General features: G+C 41.9%; 1 protein-coding gene across 1 annotated transcript in view; it reads right to left on the bottom strand.

Annotated features, from left to right (window-relative positions):
- The window catches only part of LOC148025341 (tRNA synthetase class I (I, L, M and V) family protein), a 133,337-nt gene that overhangs the window by 88,973 nt on the left and 25,865 nt on the right, over positions 1–18,499 (bottom strand). Inside the window, exons 2-5 of the mRNA XM_087692378.1 lie at positions 8,103–8,168; positions 7,837–7,980; positions 7,458–7,687; positions 6,879–7,044 (exon numbers count right to left, since the gene is read on the bottom strand). Of these exons, the coding sequence (XP_087548504.1) occupies positions 6,879–7,044; positions 7,458–7,687; positions 7,837–7,980; positions 8,103–8,168 (606 nt within the window). The remainder of the gene's footprint in view (positions 1–6,878; positions 7,045–7,457; positions 7,688–7,836; positions 7,981–8,102; positions 8,169–18,499) is intronic.

Consider the following 18,499-nt stretch of genomic DNA (forward strand, 5'->3'; position numbering starts at 1 on the left):
CATTAATTAATTAATTAATGCTAGTCCCTAGTTTCACCATTCACACTTATTGGCCAAATAACTGTCCTAGGATCAAAACTAACATCAACTAATCCCCACAGCCCAACTGGCATAACGTATCACAACTTTTGCCTTTGACACCCAATACATCATCAAGGTCCTTGGCCGATTACCATAAAATAACTGCCATCTTCATCACATGCGCTAAACAACCTTGCATATTTAATTAATAACTTAATTAACTGTTATCAGCGAGATTAAAGCATCTCAAAACTTCACGTCCTCTGACAACCCAAGTTTGGAGACAATCATTCTTCTCTTCTTTGCTGCAAAAATTGCAAGCTTCAACCATTGAATATGAGCTGAGAACATGAAAGGAGTGTGAACAACAACCAATCTTCTCTTCTTGGCATGAGGGTTCCATTGAGCAATCTTGTAACTCTATATACAGCAACGTATAATGCTACTTTTGAACTAAATATCACAAAAACAAGTTATTACAACACTATGGGCTGAGATCTTCTCTTCTCCTCCAAGATCTCAAGCTTAGTGCACTTTTTGGGCAACTTAGTTATAAATAAAGCGATGCTCTCACAATTTCATCACAAAAAATCCCTCTGTTTGTGAGATAACAACATGGAATTGCATGAAAACTATGGAATACATTTGTCTAGGTAAATGCTGAGCAAAATTGAATTCAAGTACTGATTGTAATTTTTAGGAAAGGGTTTATTCACATTTTTTAACACACTATAATTGGTTGGAGACTAACACTGAAGGTGACAAGGTCATCGTGCACCCTTCGATCAATTATGTCGCAAGGAATTGTTGAAACACAACCATTTGTAACCAATTTCGAGCATAGATCAATAATCTAAAGAAATACTAAAACAAGCACCAAGATTTGGGAAAAACAAGTGTCATGTGTAATACAAAAGTACTCTAGCTCCAATTGTGTGTGATTTTTCTTGATGAATTTATTGTTAAGCTAAATTAAGAGTAGGCTATAATGTGGTCTATTGCTCTTTGGGTGGTACAAGAGCAGTCTAGCTCCGATTATGTGTGGATTTTTCTTACTGAGATTATTGTTAAGCAAAATTAAGTGTTTGCTAAAATGTGGTCATTGCTCTTTGGGATTCCAAAAGCCAATTTCAAATCTCTATAAAGAAAGCACAAGGAAGCTTGTCACTTCGATACCATGTTAAGAAGTAGTAGAGTTTGTTGTGGAGACAACAAACTTACAATAAAAACTAATAATGAATGAATTGAGAAACTCAATATCTAATGATAAATGAGGTCAGAATGAATGTCTCTAAGGTTGGATTTAAGCCGGAACTCTGTGTTGACAAAGTGACTCCAGATGATTGTAATGTCCTAGCTAATCAATCAATGACACCTATAAGGAATCTACAGTGCCAAGGAAGTAAAAAATATTTCTCAAGCCATATAAAGGAGCAATAATAAGGCATTAATTGTTGAGATATTTGCAATCACACCCACTATGGCCTCTTTGTATGAGGCAGTTCTGGGCTTAGGACATGCAAGCAACCTGAATCCCATATGCACAGAAAGGGAAACTGCTATCCATCCAACAACTATAAAGCATTGTACTTGACTACCACTTTTTGATATATGATGAATGCAATATCATGATGCTTTCCCATTTCAGTTAGTGTATTGGTCATTGTCAGTCTTATACACAAGATTGTGTTTATGAGTCTAAGTCTCAATTTTGGAACCTAATTCACTTGTGTAACAGGTCAAGTTGTGTCTTTGTCATCATGAGCTTAATCTTTCTCTTCGATCCACCATAGCCACTGCCATGCTCTAGATCCCGTGTCTTTTCACATTAATGCGGGCCAAATCAATACCTAATGCTATCCTTCATTTAGGTTGCTCAATAGGATCCACAACAAAGCAATAACCACCATATAGCAAAGATGTGTATGACTAATGGAAATCAATGATGGAAAGATGATGGAGAGACCCCTAATAATAATGATATCCCTGATGATCATAAGTCAGTTTTCAATGCCGCATGAGATAGTCGAGGTAGAGATAGGAGCAACACCTACAGTGGCTAAGGCCCTTTTCCAAAGAGTGATTCTTAAGCCCAAGCTTGGAGCCTCTGAACACAAAGATACTCCAAACTTGCTCTAGAGTCATCTAGAAAACTAGTCTAGCATTACAATGGCATAGACTGTTGATATGCTTGGGCGGACATATGGCTGCAGCTACATGGGCTACATATGGATCACCTTTCACCTCTATAAATATAGCTTGGACTCCCCTCCTTAGAGTTTAGTAGAGAGGAGCTCAACAGGATCAGTAGGATGGACCTTATTCAACTATACACAGCCAAGACTTGATTGACACCTACCAAGGATCTAAGACGAGGATGGTTTTTTATCAAATGCATCTTTAGCATCTATCCCTTGATAGTTTGATGAATCGGGTGAGATACATGGATACGCACATGTCCCATGGAGTGCGGTGCACCATTGATTAACTTCACACATCTTCACACTACTTACAAATGAGACTAGTCGCTATGGAGCGAATTCCCTCCCATCGAAGACTCGGAGGACCGGATCTGCCAGGGGCCCAAGAGACTTAGAGCACTACATATATAGGTGCCTAGCATGCTATGAGACCAAAGGGCACTTCCATTGTCTATCCCGAGAGCAATTTGGACCACTATCTAGGGCAAGGGAACTTCCCATATCATCATTTGTCTTGGACTCTTCCTTGTGGAGTTGGACTAACAAAGGGAACATCTCTTGCATCCCCGAGAGCGGCACCTTCAAGGTACATGACAAAACATCCTTATAGACTTTTTCAAAGCGGACAACTACATTTGACACTTCATAGCACACACCAAATCGACTTTTGGTTCCATTACAAGAAATCACCTTAGACAAAGCCACCGAGAGATGCAAAGTACACTAGCAACGCCATCGAGCAACCTTACCTTGATGCTTTAGCTTCTCCATGTTGAATAGACCTATGAAAGATATTATGTAATATGGGATGTGATATTGATCCTCTGATATTATGTAATATGGGATTTTCTCCCACAACATATCATATCAATTCCACATTGTATTAAATCCCTAGTTTTTTTTAAAGTCCTAGTTATTGTCATTTCCTAGCTAGATGTTTCCTCTTGGATTCTAGTTTCCTTACTCTACTTAGGAAACTTGAAACTTCCAAATGTATTTACTTTTGCCTCATGGGTCATAATTTGACCTTTTGTCAACATTAACTCTCTCTCTCTCTCTCTCTCTCTCTCTCTCTCTCTCTCTCTTTTCGTAAAAGGCAATTGTATTAATTACGAAAAAAGGTACAAGTTTACATAATTACAAAATACATGAGGGCCCTAAGCCAACGTGTGTAAAAACCCAATACTAGGCTACGAAAAAGTGACACAAGTCATGGCAAAGACCCAGAGGAAATTGCCATATGCCAGGGAAGCAGGTCCTCCCGAGGGAGCAAGTCCAAATGCTGAATGAGATCTATCTGCCAATGCAAAAGACCTTTAAACCGGGCAAGGTGTCTCGGTACATTAGATGCCGAATCAAAAAGAAAGGCATTCCGAGTGGTCCAAGTGTGCCAGCATCCCCAGTATCTGAAGAAGTGCAATAAGATCTTCATATGCAATTGGGGCGGTGTGGGGTATTTTGGGCGCACAAAAACCCAATCGAAAGGGGTTAGTGAGGATCCCACCATTGCGCGCCAAACCTGTGACAAGAACGACCAGATATTCTTGGCGAGCGGGCAAGAAATAAATCGATGTCGGGCCGATTCTGCAGTAGTGGTACAGAAGAAACAATTGCCGTTCGAGATGCGACGCTTGGAAAGGGCCGAAGCAAGAGGGAGACCACCAATCATGATGCGCCAAAGAAAGACCTTACATTTGAAAGGGGTCTTATTCAACCAGCCTTCCATCACAGTTGCCTTCCACCATGACTCAGATTTCCGCAATCCCCACACAGTATTAGCTTTCACAGCCAGCCAATGGTGATCTTTAATCAAAAGATGATACACCTGATTAGCAGAAGCCTTTTCCAGACTCAAGCGGCCTGCAAGGTCCCAGTCCTGCCAAGGACAATCCACAGCAATGGCAGGAAAGGGTTGCCTGCCCTGAAGCACCGACAGAATCTTGTCCCACAAATCACGATATCCGCGCGGGATTTTAAAAAGTCTCCTAGCAGTACGAAACGATGCAAAGACATTGCTACTGGCAAGGTGGCATCCGCATCTGAAGTCACACCCAAACGGGCCATGCGGTTAAATCTTGGTCTGAGCTCGTGTTTGGCTTCCCATGAAAGTAATCTGGAGACTGCCAGCAATTCCAGTTGAAAGGAGTTAACATGCACGCGATCCCCCAATGGCTGCCAACGCGCCTTTTGGAGCACCACTTTCCAGGAGCCAACCAAATGCAGTAACAAAGAGGAGGCGAGACTGGAAAACCGAGAGTCTGCATTAAGGACATGCCACCAAGAGCACCGAAGTCTCTCTCTCTCTCTCTCTCTCTCTCTCTCTCTCTCTCTCTCTCTCTCTCTCTCTCTCTCTCTCTCTCTCTCTCTCTCTCTCTCTCTCTCTCTCTCTCTCTCTGTGTTTCGTAATGAGTTGTTATATTATATTATATCACAATACAAAAAAAAAAGTATAAGAGTCTAGGAAAGGTCACTAAAGAGAATGCCCGACGCCAAGAAACTAAATCATCTCTAATCAAGATATCAACATGCTTCATAAGATCAAGCTACCACTAAAGAAGTTAGATAACTTCACAACATGGCATTGGATGCCCAAAGCAACATCAAAAATGAACGCATTGCAAGTGATCCAAACATCCAGCAACCCCAAAATCTGAGAAAGCAAAACAAAATCTTCATATGAGGTTGCATCGAACCATGAGATTTAGCCTTACCAAAGACCCAATCAAAAGAACACATCCTAGTCCCAACCACAGCATAGCAAATGTCAGAAAAAAGGGCACAAATCTTTTGAGCAAAAGGACAAAAAATTGAATTTCTGGCAAGAACACTCAATTGCAGTGGTATAGAAGAAACAATTCCCATGGAAATATGCTTGCAGTGAAGAGCCTATACAAGCGGAAAGCCACCCACCAACATTCTCCACATGAGTACCCTACATTTGAATGGTGTCTTGTTGATCCATCCCTCCATCACTATCAATTTCCACCAAGCTTTAGATTTGTGTAATCCCCAAAGCATATTGGCTCTGCTAGTCAACCATGAGTGATCTTGGACCATGAGATAATAAATCTCAATAACCAAAGAAGACTCAAGGGTCAAATGTCCTGCAAGGTCCCAATCCTGCCAAGGGCAATCAAAGCCTAGGACAGGAAAGGATTTCCTATCCTACAAAAGATTGGAGGCCTTGCCCCAAAGACCATGATAGCTTTTTATAAAAGAGCTCCAAGATCCCTCTTATGCAAGTTGTAAAGAGTATATAGGCATAGGTGAAGGCAAAATGTAAATAGAAGGGAATATAGAAAGATGATCTTGGCAAGATGGGCGGTCATGTAAAAAAAGGGAATGGGTGCCCAAGTGGATGATGGCATGTATAAAAGCCAAAAAGAGAATAGAGAAGCTCATTCTTGGTGTGTGGTAAAAGTGCTTCTTCTTCTTCTTCTTCTTCTTCTTCTTATTCTTCTTCTTGTGCTTGTGCTTCAAAGAGAGAGAGCATGAGCGTGTGAGGGAGTGAGTATGTGAGGGTGAGGGACCGTGATGGAGAATATCTCCATCTTCTCCTCTCTTCTTTTCTTTTCTATTCTCTTGTCTTGCATGTGCGGCTATGGAGCATGGAGCTTGGAGGTGAAGGATTGAGCTTGCTTAAGCTTGCATCTCAGATCGTGGAGCTACCAATGTGCTTGAGAGAGGAGGGTACTTGATTAGACATCGAGGTAAGCTCACTACACTCGTACTCTGTGGGTCTTGGCACCACGACACGGCGCACCCCCCCACGACGCCCCCCCGCACCCCACCTCGAAAAACCGCGCTCCCTCCACAGCACCCCACCTCTCCTCCAAAAACCCCGCTCGACCACCCCCACCCCGCGTCACCCCCCACGACGCCCCCCCGCACCCCACCTCGAAAAACCCCGCTCCCTCCACACCACCCCGCCACGCCTCCAAAAAACCGCGCTCGACCCACCCCACCCCGCGTCACGGCGCACCCCCCACCCCAATCCATGCGATTAAACTTAGGTCTCTCTCTTATCATTTTGTGATGGGAACTTAGTGCTCTCTCTCTCTCTCTCCACAAAATCAGGGGATCAATAAATATGAAGAGAGGCACACATATACTATGGGAGACTAAAATGCTACCCAAGGAGACCAAGGTTGGCCCACAAAGTGTGTGGCACACAATGCTAACAAAAAGTAGAGATGCAGAGGAGTGGACAGCAAAGGAGAAGAAAAGCAAAATAATGGTGTAGGCATAAAGGACCCATGCTCACTCTCCAAGCCTGAATGCAGAATGAGAACTGAAAACTATAACTGTGTGGGCATGTATCAGTAGGCAAAAGCATGGAAAACTGGCTGAATTTTATGCCACAATAACGCCAGCCTGAAGAAGGGAAAAGTGACCTGCACAAGCACCAAATACCCTAATATAGAACTGGATAAAGTTGTTACTCTACAAGAATTTATATAGTGGTTTATATTGCTCAATTATCCTTTTTAAGTTCATAATTCCATGAAGCTCCATCTTAAATTCCAAGGTGTCACATCAATACACAGTTGATAAGGGCTAAAGAAAGACGATGGAAGCAATACCTTCAGGAATGTAAAAATCACAATTATCAAAATTACCAACCGCATACTTAATACACAGAGAGTGGCATGTTACCATTTTAATGATGCCAGCAAGTAGACACACACGGTAATCATCCTCACCAAATGCTGGAGCACAATGTACAACACCTGTTCCACTATCATCCTTGACATATTCATCTACTATAACCTTGAAAGCTACACTGGAAAGATCCGAAAAATACCCAAAAATTGGCTCATATCTGGAGAAACAACAAACAAAAACTATTCGGTTGTATGCCAATAAGAAATGTAACTAAGCAAGTTTTAAATGCAAGAATAACTCAATCCAAAAAAACATCATCAAGCTACATAAAAGCCAGAGGCATAACAACTGTGATGCATAGATTTAATCTCAAGAAGCTGAAACCCTGCCCTCAAAGCTCACACAAAACTCAGCTTAGAAAATCCTTGTTCCTTTATGAAATCCACAACAATCTGCCTCAACTACATGCCATGCCTCATTCCAAACATAGTACTGCATTAAGAACACACTTCTAAATATTACGTGATTATTCTGGTTTTGATTCAATGGGAATGAGAAAACAACCACATGCAGCAGAAATAAGCTCCATATTAACAACCTTCATGCAACTAGATGAAAGTAGGCGTTTACCTTCTGCCAGCTAAATCAAGACCTTTGAACCGGCCTAAAACCTTATAGCCATTCGGGCCAAGGGCACTCTCAGAGGATTTATCCTTCTTCTTTATGTCAGTCTTGTATCCTGTCCCTTTTTTTGGGACATCACCATTGGCTGCCACATCTACTTTGACCTTTGAAGAAGGTAGCTCGGACAAGCGGCTTTCTGCAACTATGTATACCATCCCACTTGTCTCAGATTTAACCTGAAAATACCAAAATAAGGGAATTATCCATCTATATTACTCCCACAATGTCAAAAACTAGTGTAAATGAGAAGAATGTTTACCAGGAAAAGTTTTAGATTCAGATAAAAGGTTTGATCACGCGGCATATCCAAGGTAGCAAGGCATACCTTCACATAGGTGAACTGTGGATTCACACAGAGTGCCAGATTGCTTGGTAAAGTCCATGGAGTGGTCGTCCAAGCTACCATCGCTGCTCCATCCACATCATCAAGTAATGGAAAAGAGACCAATATGGAAGGATCAGATACATCCTGTTGTACAAAGGCCATGTATATCATGGTGTTATAGATTTATGAAATAAGTAGGCAAATATTGGTAATCAAAGATATGTTTTTTGAAAAAACAAAGAGGAAGAAGAACACTGCTTCCATACCTTGTAATTCAATCCAGTCTCGAAATTTGATAAGGGTGTGTTGCATCCTATGCTGTAAGGCATCACCTGCAAACAATCACTGTCAATTGATAACCATTCGAGGTTGATGGAATTTTTGATTGCAACATTCACCAATTTGTTCAACTCTTAAGTCTAATCCAAAAACCTCTACAAATCACGAGAAAATGGAAAACTTAGCGGTCATATCATCAACCAACCAAGCAAATAGAGTATACAGCTCATCGCTCACAACCAGGCTGGCATTTACTACATATGTGAGTACATCTTCTAACAGGGCATATTTAAAAGTTTTTTAGAATGCCATTCAATCAAACAAGATAAACGTTTTGAATTGCATTCAGCTTAGCAATTGAATTGAAAAATCACTGAAGGCAATGTGTAACGTTCACTGCATCCAACATAGAGCATGAATTAATTCTGAAAGGCAAAAATGTAGAAAACGTTTCGGCAACCTTCCAAAAAGGATATAGAACCAGTTAGCCTCAACAAGCAGAAGATAGATTGAACCCAAAACCCCAGGCCTCCCACCAACTACACATCCACAGAATGTAGAAAGTACAAAGGCAGAACTCAGGTTGCTTGAACAGCCAATCCAATCCAGCTGCAAGCACAGCCAAACCAATCACTATTAGAGACAGCTATTGCTCAAAGAAAGCAGTGTGGCCTAAAATTTCCAGAAAATCCTGAAGATCCATTGGAGGTATGTACTATTTGATTATTAGTAGCTATACAACCAAAAACGACCAATGAGTTCTAAATCGTTATCTTCATCAAGTCTCCAAGCATGCCATACACGCAAACTGCAAAACAGTCGAGAGGTAAATTGGTCTCCAACTGCAAAATGCAACCATGAACCCGCAAGCCACACTCTAATGCTTTCACAAAAAGTATGCTCCACTAGATGCCTTGATCACCCGAAATGGCTGCTTACCAAAACACATGCCCATGGCCATCTCAAGAGATAACACTTGCTTTGCAAGACTTATGCTCATGGCTATCCCAAGAGACGTATATTGGTGACACATCTAAGCATGAGAAAGCATTCGTAAATTGTAACAAGGACGTGAAATTTTATTTCTTTGCTTAGCATTTGATTAAAAGTTAATCAAATGTGCTAATATAACTTGCACATGTGAGGTGCCAGTCAATTATTTCACAGTGTGGGATCTACGACCCTGAGATATTAGTTGGTGCCAAAGGCAAACGTCGTAAAAGATATGTTTAACAAGTGTTGTACTCGGTATTAGATTTTGGCCAAGACCAATTTATTGGCCACTGATGTCAATGGTGACACTAGAGATAAGGTATTAATTAATTAATTAATACCGGTCTAAGGGCTAATAGCTGCTCAAGGATACTTGAAAGACTAATTGGCCTAGCCAATTTAATTATTGGCTCGTAAAATTAATTTTCTAAGCACTCGAATAATTATTAAATTAATTTTCAAAATCAATATTCTGAAAATTGATTTAATAAGCTAGATAATGCTAGATAATGGGATTACAAGACTACTTGGCCAAACTTGCCCATTGGGAGAGAGGAGTCTATTAGAGAGCAAGGAGAGGCTATTGATGTGATTTGCAGCCACTAGGGATCAATCCTAAAGCATATGACAACAATTTGGAGCCCTCCAGGAGCAGCTGACACCAACCCAAGGTCCTTCTAGTGCAAATGACACCATACAAGAGAGGCAGCAATCTTTCTAGTGGTCCTAAACTATAGCCAGCAACTTCCATGGCTGTTTGAGTAGGGTAATAGCAGTTTTTAGTATTTCTCACAATGAGACTTTGAAATTTCTCTCTCTACAGCATTCTCTCATCCCCCAACCATCTCTCGCTATCTCCACATTTTTCAACGATTTGAGCCATTAGAGGAAGAGATTTCAATCAACCTCTACTGTAAACACTAATTTATAGCAAAAATTAGGATTTGACAGCCACCTCAAGATGCATACTTACAATTGAGGGTGTAAGACTTAAATTCCAGCAGCTGAAATTGAGGAATTTTAGGGAGATCCAAGAGACCAGTCAACCTATATCAAATTTGAGGGTGAATTTGCCTTTTACACAGCAGGGTGAAGGCCGATCCCTGAGCAAACCAAGGGGCAAATTGTTTTGGAGGCTTACTAGTCAATTTTAACTGCAATAGGCACTTGGATAACGGAGGAGATCAGAGGATCTCAGTGGACTCCATCCATTTGCAATGAAAGTTAAAGAAATACCACAAGGGGCATTAGTTTTGGAGCCAATAAGTTATCCATTGTCCAAGATTAAAAGTGGTAAAGTGTGCATTTCAGTTTATGTGAATTCTTTACTTGATGTAATTAGTGTTAAATCAGGTTAGTACCACCCTATCCAAGAAGAAAGGCTTATTTCAAGGTTCCGTTGCCAAATACCGTCAATTCCCTTGACTTGGTGGGCCCAAGGCACATGATTGAAGGTCAAAAGCTTTGCTCTAGTGCTGAAATTATATTCAATTGAGTATTACAACAAGAATGTCACTAGATAATGAGATGAAATTAAGCAACGATGATGCCTCTCAATCTGAAAATTCACAAAGTGTTGGGAAAAATGCAATGCCTGATCTTGGACAAAGGCACGCCCCATGGACAGCAAGCTGATACAAAATGTGGGTCCTTCTAGGCCTTTAGAGACTAATGATCAACAAGAGGAAGAGAAATTTGATGACAATTTAAATATCAGCTGAGGACAATAGCTGAAATGTTTATGCAATTTGCAAATGATCCTCAGTTCATGTGCTTTTTAAACCCCTCAAAGGAGGGTAGTAAAGGCAGCTTTGAGACAGCAAAATGCACCGAAGAAAGAGCAACATGATGTTCCAAACATAGGTAGTAAGTAGGGCACAAAGAAGCAAGTTTGGCAATGAATTTGTGCAGCCACTGTGTTTGGGACTCGTGGTATTAATGTTGATCATGCAAATGCTCCATATAGTGTTGGTTATGAGGAAAAATGTGGCTAGTAATGCATGCAATGTATAGGAAAATATATCTTGGTATAGTTAGTAATATGCAAATTCCCATGCACACTCACATTACAATGGTCCAAAGTATGCAAACAAGAATGTTTCCTAATGCATCTAATACTCCTAACATGTCAAGTACACATGAGAGACTCGTCAACTAGATGCATTGTTGCATATTAGTTAAGTTGGAATTACAAAAATGTGAGGTATAAAGCATTGCAATGCTTAAGGGGAAGAAAGGCCTACAAGCTAGTGGAGGTTTCAAGGCAAGTAAAGTTAGAGGTAAAGTTTCCATATGCTTCTTGGTGAATCTCAACATTGTTTCACCAAAGTAAATGGAAAAGGATGACTTGGCAAACCATCCTCGGTTGTTGCAATTGTACTAAGATGCCTTTCAATTAGAGCTAACCTTGGTTTGGGCTCAATTAGGTTCAATCGAGCAAGGGTTCAAAGCATTGTCCGATGCTCAAGGGGGAGGTAGCACTTCCACTCCCTCAATTGTGGACAGCTCCCGTATGCAATGGATCTCAAATGTATTCAGCATGCATCCAATGCACTATGCTGAAAGTATGTTTGCCATGAGATCACTACTCAGTGTACTAGCCAATATGAGATGTCTACAAATGAGTATGAGTTTCACTCGCACACTAAAACTATACTTTTGTATCAGTTTATGATCAGTTTGGCATGAGTTTTTGCTTTAACTTTTAGACAAAAATTATGATTAATTTCAACTCAGTTTGAGAACCATTTATGGTCACTTTTGAGATTAGTTTTGCATCAGTTTTTTCGTTAGTTTCAATTTTTACAATCAGTTTGTGATCAGTTTGGGGTCACATTTATAGTAGTTTGTGATCAATTTATGCTTGATTTTTTATGGTTTACAACTGGTTCCATGGACAACAACATATTAGTGAATGCCATTGACAGTTTCAGCTATGATTTATATTGAAAATATACCTTACTATGGTTGTGAAGTCAAAACTGTTGAGAAACATGAGTTATGGATACATCCAATGGGTTTCTAGCAACAATTCTTGACTAATTCTCAGTTTTATGTTGTATATATTGGCTCGAAATTTTCAATAAGTTTGGGGCTTATAGAATGGTTGGACAACGATGGGGCCAATGTTGTGACTCTGATACTTATGAAAATTCTTGTGTAGTATGCTTTTCCTTTGGCACAACGCAATGCAATAGAGAACAATTGCAAAGATTTCAAGGGGATGGTCTATCACGAAGACATGAAATTTCATTGATTTACTTAGCATTTGATTGAAAGTTAATCAAATTTGCTAATGTAACTAGTACATGTGAGGTGCCAATCAATTATTACACAGTGTGGGACTTACAACCCCGAGATATCAGTTTTTGGTACCAGAGACAAAAGTTATACTAAGTTATATCTAATAGATACTAGGTGGTACCCAGTGTCAGATTTTAACTTAGACCACTTTATTAGCCATTGATATCAGTGGCGACATTAGAGACTAGCAATTAATTAATTAATTAATGTCAATCTAAGGACTAATAGCTGCTCAAGGATACTTGGAAGACTAATTGGCTTAGTGAATTTAATTATTGGCTCTTGAAATTAATTTTTTGAGCAGTAGATTAATTATTAAATTACTTTTTAAATTAATATTCTAAAATTTGATTTAATAAATTGAATAATGTTGGATAATGGGATTACAAGGCTACCACTTGGCAAAACTTGTCCATGATTCATATTCATGCACTCGGCCATACTATTCTGGGGTGGGGTGTACGGGACAATCACCTGACACTTAAGTGGGAAAAACGTTTTTAGGGGTTGATAGAAGTCTATTCCAACCATTGTGAGAGAGGAGAAGGCTATTAGAGAGCAAGGAGAGGCTACTGATGTGATTTGAAGCCACTAGGGATTACAGTATGTGACAACAATTTGAAGCCCTCCATGAGCAAGTGACAGTAGCCCAAGGTTCTTCTGGTACAAATGACAACATACAAGAGAGGGCAGCAATCTTTCTCGTAGTCCTAAGCTATAGGTAACAGCTTCCATGGCTGTTTGAGTAAGGTAGCCATAGTTAAAGGAAACTCTGAATAAGAACAAGAACGGAAACAGAAACAAGGACGAAAACAAGGACAGGAATTTTCAAAGGGATTGAAACGAGAACAGGAATGCCACATCATGAAGGGAAGACAAACATTACATGATATCTTAGTTAATAAGGTTTAAAGACTTTTACTTTAAAAACTTAAATTTATCAATATGCAAAAACTCACAATTATAAGTTAGAATATGTTAATAAAGCTATAAGATGAAAGTTCTTAGTTAGAGAGAGAGAGAGAGAGATCAAGGTCTTTGTTGGTCATAATTGATTGTCATTAGTATTAGTCTTGATTGACAAGGTATAGTTGGAATCAAACTGTGGCCACAATAATTGTTTTAGTTTTTAACTTTTAATGCTCATATATGGAAGAATCACAATTTCACTTTTATGAAAGATCACAATTGAAAGGGTGGGTCCTTTTTTGCTTATAAAGGTTGTGATTGAAATGGTTGATCCGATTTCACTTTATTTATACTCAAAATGGCACATTTGTGGCCTAAAACAAATTACGTTTTCTTAGAAGGGCATAAACTTTCAATTTTTGACCAAAAATATTACATCCTATTCCATGGAGACTTTTTATGTCCCGAAACTTTTCGGGTTTTGCCTAAAACACCACGTGGCACCATTTTGAGATTACAAAACATTTCAATCCAAGAAATACGTTTCAAGAAATTTTAACCCCATTTCATTGTTTCGCCCCTTCCTAAGTATCGTTTCGTGCAACTATGAGGGCAACAACAATTTTTCAATATTTCTCACAATCAAAACTCCGAAATTTCTCTCTCTACAACATTCTCTCTCATCCCCCAACCATCTCTCAAGTTATCACAATATTTTCCAATAGTTTGAACCATTAGAGGAAGAGATTTCAATCAATCTCTGCTGTAAACCCTAATTTATAGCAAAAATTACAGTGGTTTGACAACCACCTCAAGATGCATGCTCAAATTTAAGGGCATAAGACTTGAATTCCAACAGCTGAAGTTGAAGAATTTCAAGGAGATTCAAGAGGCCAATCAACAATATCAGATTTGTGGCTGAATTTGTCTTTCACGGAGCAGGGTGAAGGCCAATCCGCAAGCAAACCAAGGGGCAAATTGTTTTGGAGACTTACTGGTCAATTTTGACAACAATAGGAACTTCAATTAGGAGAGGAGATCAAAGGATCTCAATTATACTTCCTCCATGTGCAATAAAAGTTAAAGAAATACCACAAGGAATGTCAAGTTTAGGGCCAACAGGCTATCCATTGTCCAAGATTAAAGTGGTAAAGTGTGCATTTCAGTTTATGTGAATTGTTTACTTTCGGTAATTAGTATTAAATCAAGTTAGTACCACACTATCCGAGAAGGAAGGCTGGTTTCATGAACAATTATGTATTCAGTACCCTACTGCACTCTGCATATTAAACCAAATACCATAGTTACCTAGAACGAGGAACAGGAACGGGAACGGAAACGGAAACCCAAAATGGGGGGAATGCCCAAGGTCAAGGAATGGAAACGGGGGGAACGACGCATGTCTTAACTCTTAAGTACCCCAAATATGCCCTGCATCACCCAAATTGCCCCAAATTACCCAACAGCCCCCCAATGCTACAAATTGTCCAAATTGCCTTAAATTTTTCAAAATTATCCCAAATTGCTCTCAATGCTCCAAAAATGTCACAAATTCCCAAATGCCCCAAATGTATCTCTAATTGCCCCAATATCCCTCAATGTTCCAAATTGACCCAAATGCCCCAAAATTGACTAGATTATCCCATTACTCCAACTTGCTCTAAATTGCCACAAATGCCCCAACTACCTCAATTTCCATTGAAATTAGACAATATAAATGGGTGATTACCTTGGAATTGAGAATAGGGCTGAAATTTGATTGTAATTGTCAGAGTGCAGCGGTGCGGAAGCGTAGGACTGAGAGAGAGAGAACGTAGAGAGAGAAGGGAGAGAAAGAGACAGTGGACGATGAAGATCTGCTGTATATAGAATGCTGAATACAAAGATATACACGGGCGCAGTGCGCTGGACTGCGTGTCTCCACCTCGACGATGCGACCTGCTGTCCACCTCGAAGTCTGCTGCAGTCTGCTCTGTCTGCTGTCTGAAATCTGTGAACAGAGACAGAAATCTGCACGGCACCGGTCTGTAATCTGCCACAGAGAAGAGTGACCAGACTGCTGGAAAAAATCGACTATAAATAGTCGAAAAACTGCCTGAACTGGGGCGCCAGAAAATAGGGCGCAGCCTGAATAAGTCGGCTGCAGACAGTCGGACTGCCACGTGGCAGTCCGACTGCACAGTCCGACTGCTGCTGGAACTGCCCTCCAAGACAGGCTATGATCTCTAACACCCCCTCTCAGAGCCTGGACAGGGCAGAAGCCTGAGGGATCTGGAATGTTGCCGAAGTAGAGCCTGAGGAAGCGCCTTCGTAAACAAATCCGCAAGATTGTCCTCCGTCTTGCAATACTCCACAGTGATGGTCTCATCCAGAAGCTTTTCTCGGATGAAGTGGTACTGAATCTCAATGTGCTTCGTCCGGGCATGAAAGACAGGGTTCCTTGCCAAGGCAATGCAACTCTCATTGTCACATCGCAGCAATGTAGAACGAGTCTGGGGGCACCCAAGCTCCTCCAACAATCTCCGAAGCCACACAACCTCGCATGTGGTGGAAGACGCGGCCCGATATTCCGCCTCAGTAGACGAAAGGGCTACCGTGGGCTGCTTCTTGCTACTCCATGAAATAACACCGGCACCCAAAGTAAAACAGTAACCTGTAGTAGACCGCCTGTGGTCCACGTCACCGGCCCAATCCGAGTCGCTCCAACCTACAAGTACAAGATCTGACCCATCTGTCCCTGCGGGGTAATGAATCCCTAAATCAAACGTCCCCCTCAGATACCGAAGTATCCTCTGAGCAACCTGCCAATGCACAGTCTTAGGTTCACTCATGAACCCTGCCAAGAGCTCAACAGCAAAACATAGATCAACCCTTGTGTTGAGAAGCCAAATCAAGGACCCGATCAACTGTCGATAGCGGGACGCATCCGCCAAAGGAAAAGCTGAATGGGAAGTGGCCTTCCAGTTCGGATCCATAGGAGTAGAGAGGGCCCGACAATCTTCCATCTCAAAAGACACCAAGAACTCCTGTACATATCTCTGTTGGGAGAGAAAGATCCCCCTCTGAGACTGATAAATCTCATGGCCTAAAAAGAAATGGAGTAGCCCCAAATCCATCATCTCGAACGTCCGATGTAAAGCTGACTTTGTCTCCTAGACCTGCTGTGCATCATCACCTGTGACAATCAAATCATCAACATATAATACAAACAGCACACAACCATCCTCGGAAGTGTGAACATACAGCTACGGATCGGCCTTGGACCGCCGATATCCCAACTGAGACTGGAGGAAAGAATCAATCTTCTCGTTCCAAGCTCGCGGGGCCTGCTTGAGGCCATACAGGGCCTTCTTCAACCTGTAGACGTTCCCATCTGAAGAACCAAAGCCAGGAGGCTGCTCTACGTAGATCTCCTCCTTCAAATCACCATTCAGGAAGGCCGACTTCACATCCAACTGATAAACACGCCATCTCCTATGGCCAGCCAAAGCAAGAACAGCTCTAATGGTAGCCATACGAGCTGTGGGGACAAAGGTGTCATGACAGTCAATCCCTGGGCGCTGGGCAAAACCCTTAGCAACAAGGCGAGCCTTGTGCTTATCCAAAGTACCATCACTGAGATATTTGGTCTTGAAGACCCACTTGACTCCAATCACCTTCTTCTTCGAGGGGCGTGGCACAAGTGACCAAGTGCCATTCCTCTCAATAGCCTCCAGCTCAGCTTCCATAGCTTTCTTCCATGGGGCGGACTGTAAAGCCTTCTTTACGGAGGTGGGCTCTCGGTCCTGCATAACACGGGACATCAAACAATAATTGGAGCAAACAAGCTCCGAAGAATGTGCCTGGTGCCTCCGTGACCGCCGCGGACCATCCTGCGGTCCCCACTCCTCAGGAACCCCCTCGATCCCTGAATCACGGAGTGTATCAGGGGCCCAGCGAGGAGGAGGCCGAACCTCCCCTCGTCGTTCTCCATCAGCAGAAGACCCTGAAATATCCACCGGTGGTAACTCCTCAGAAGGGTCCGGTGGAACAGTAAACTCTGTGTCAGAAACAGAATCATAATCAAAAGGCACGGGCTCCAGTGGAACTGTAGAAGGAGCCCAACTCTCCCCTGGATCTCCAAGAACGGGATGCTCCTCACCCGTTGAAGAAGCCGGAACCTCCACAAACCGGACATCACGGCTAGTGTACACATCCCGCTTGACGGGATCATACAGTCGGTAGCCTTGGGACTGGGAGCTGTAGCTAACAAATACCTGTTTGCGGGAAGCCGCTTCAAATTTATCACAGTGAGCCTTGGGAATGTGAACATAGGCATCGCACCCAAAGACTCGAAAGTAAGAAACATCTGGCTTCGTCCCAAAATAAGCCTCAAATGGAGTCATCCCTTCCACGGCCGAAGTAGGGGATCGATTAAGAATGTGGACTGCAGTAGCCACAGCCTCGGCCCACAGAACCTGAGGGGTCTGTCGGTGCTCCATCATGGTGCGCGCCATCTCGATCACACTGCGGTTCTTCCGTTCGAGAATACCATTTTCTTGAGGAGTATTGGTATTGGCAAACTCCTGGTGAATTCCTCTATCTGCACAAAACCGAGCAATTTCATTAGACACAAATTCACCTCCCTTGTCGGATCGCAAGGTCTTCAACTTCCGGCCTGATCGGTTCTCCTCAAAGAGAAGCCAATCCTTGAAGTGCGAGAAAGCTTCTAACTTTAGTGCCAAAAAGTAGGCCCATGTCATCCTGCTGTAGTCATCCACGATCAGCATGAAGTAGAGCTCCCACGCAGGGACTCATTCCTCATAGGGCCACATAGATCCGTAGATACTAGCTCCATCGGTGAAGTAGACCGCCGCGAAGCTGTGTGGGGAATGGCATCCCTATGCTGCTTCCCCCGTATGCAGGAGACACATGGCTGCTGGCTCACCACTATATCCGGCAACCCTCGAACAAGCTGTCCACGTGACGCCCTCCGAAGATAGTCATAGTTCAGGTGACCAAACCGAGCATGCCATAATTCAGACTGTGACTGTGAGGTAAGAAGAAGAGTAGAGAGGGCAGTGGAAGACTTCACTTTGTAAATGCCGTTCTCCTCATATCCAGATGATAGAACCTTCCTCGATTCACGATCAAGGACTCGCACTGTAGAACTATCAAACTCCACCAAAAGACCAAGGGA

The sequence above is a fragment of the Lygodium microphyllum genome, chromosome 14, assembly GCF_053477565.2.
Source record: "Lygodium microphyllum isolate KBCC chromosome 14, Lygodium_microphyllum_v1.1.10, whole genome shotgun sequence".
Classification (NCBI taxonomy): domain Eukaryota; kingdom Viridiplantae; phylum Streptophyta; class Polypodiopsida; order Schizaeales; family Lygodiaceae; genus Lygodium; species Lygodium microphyllum.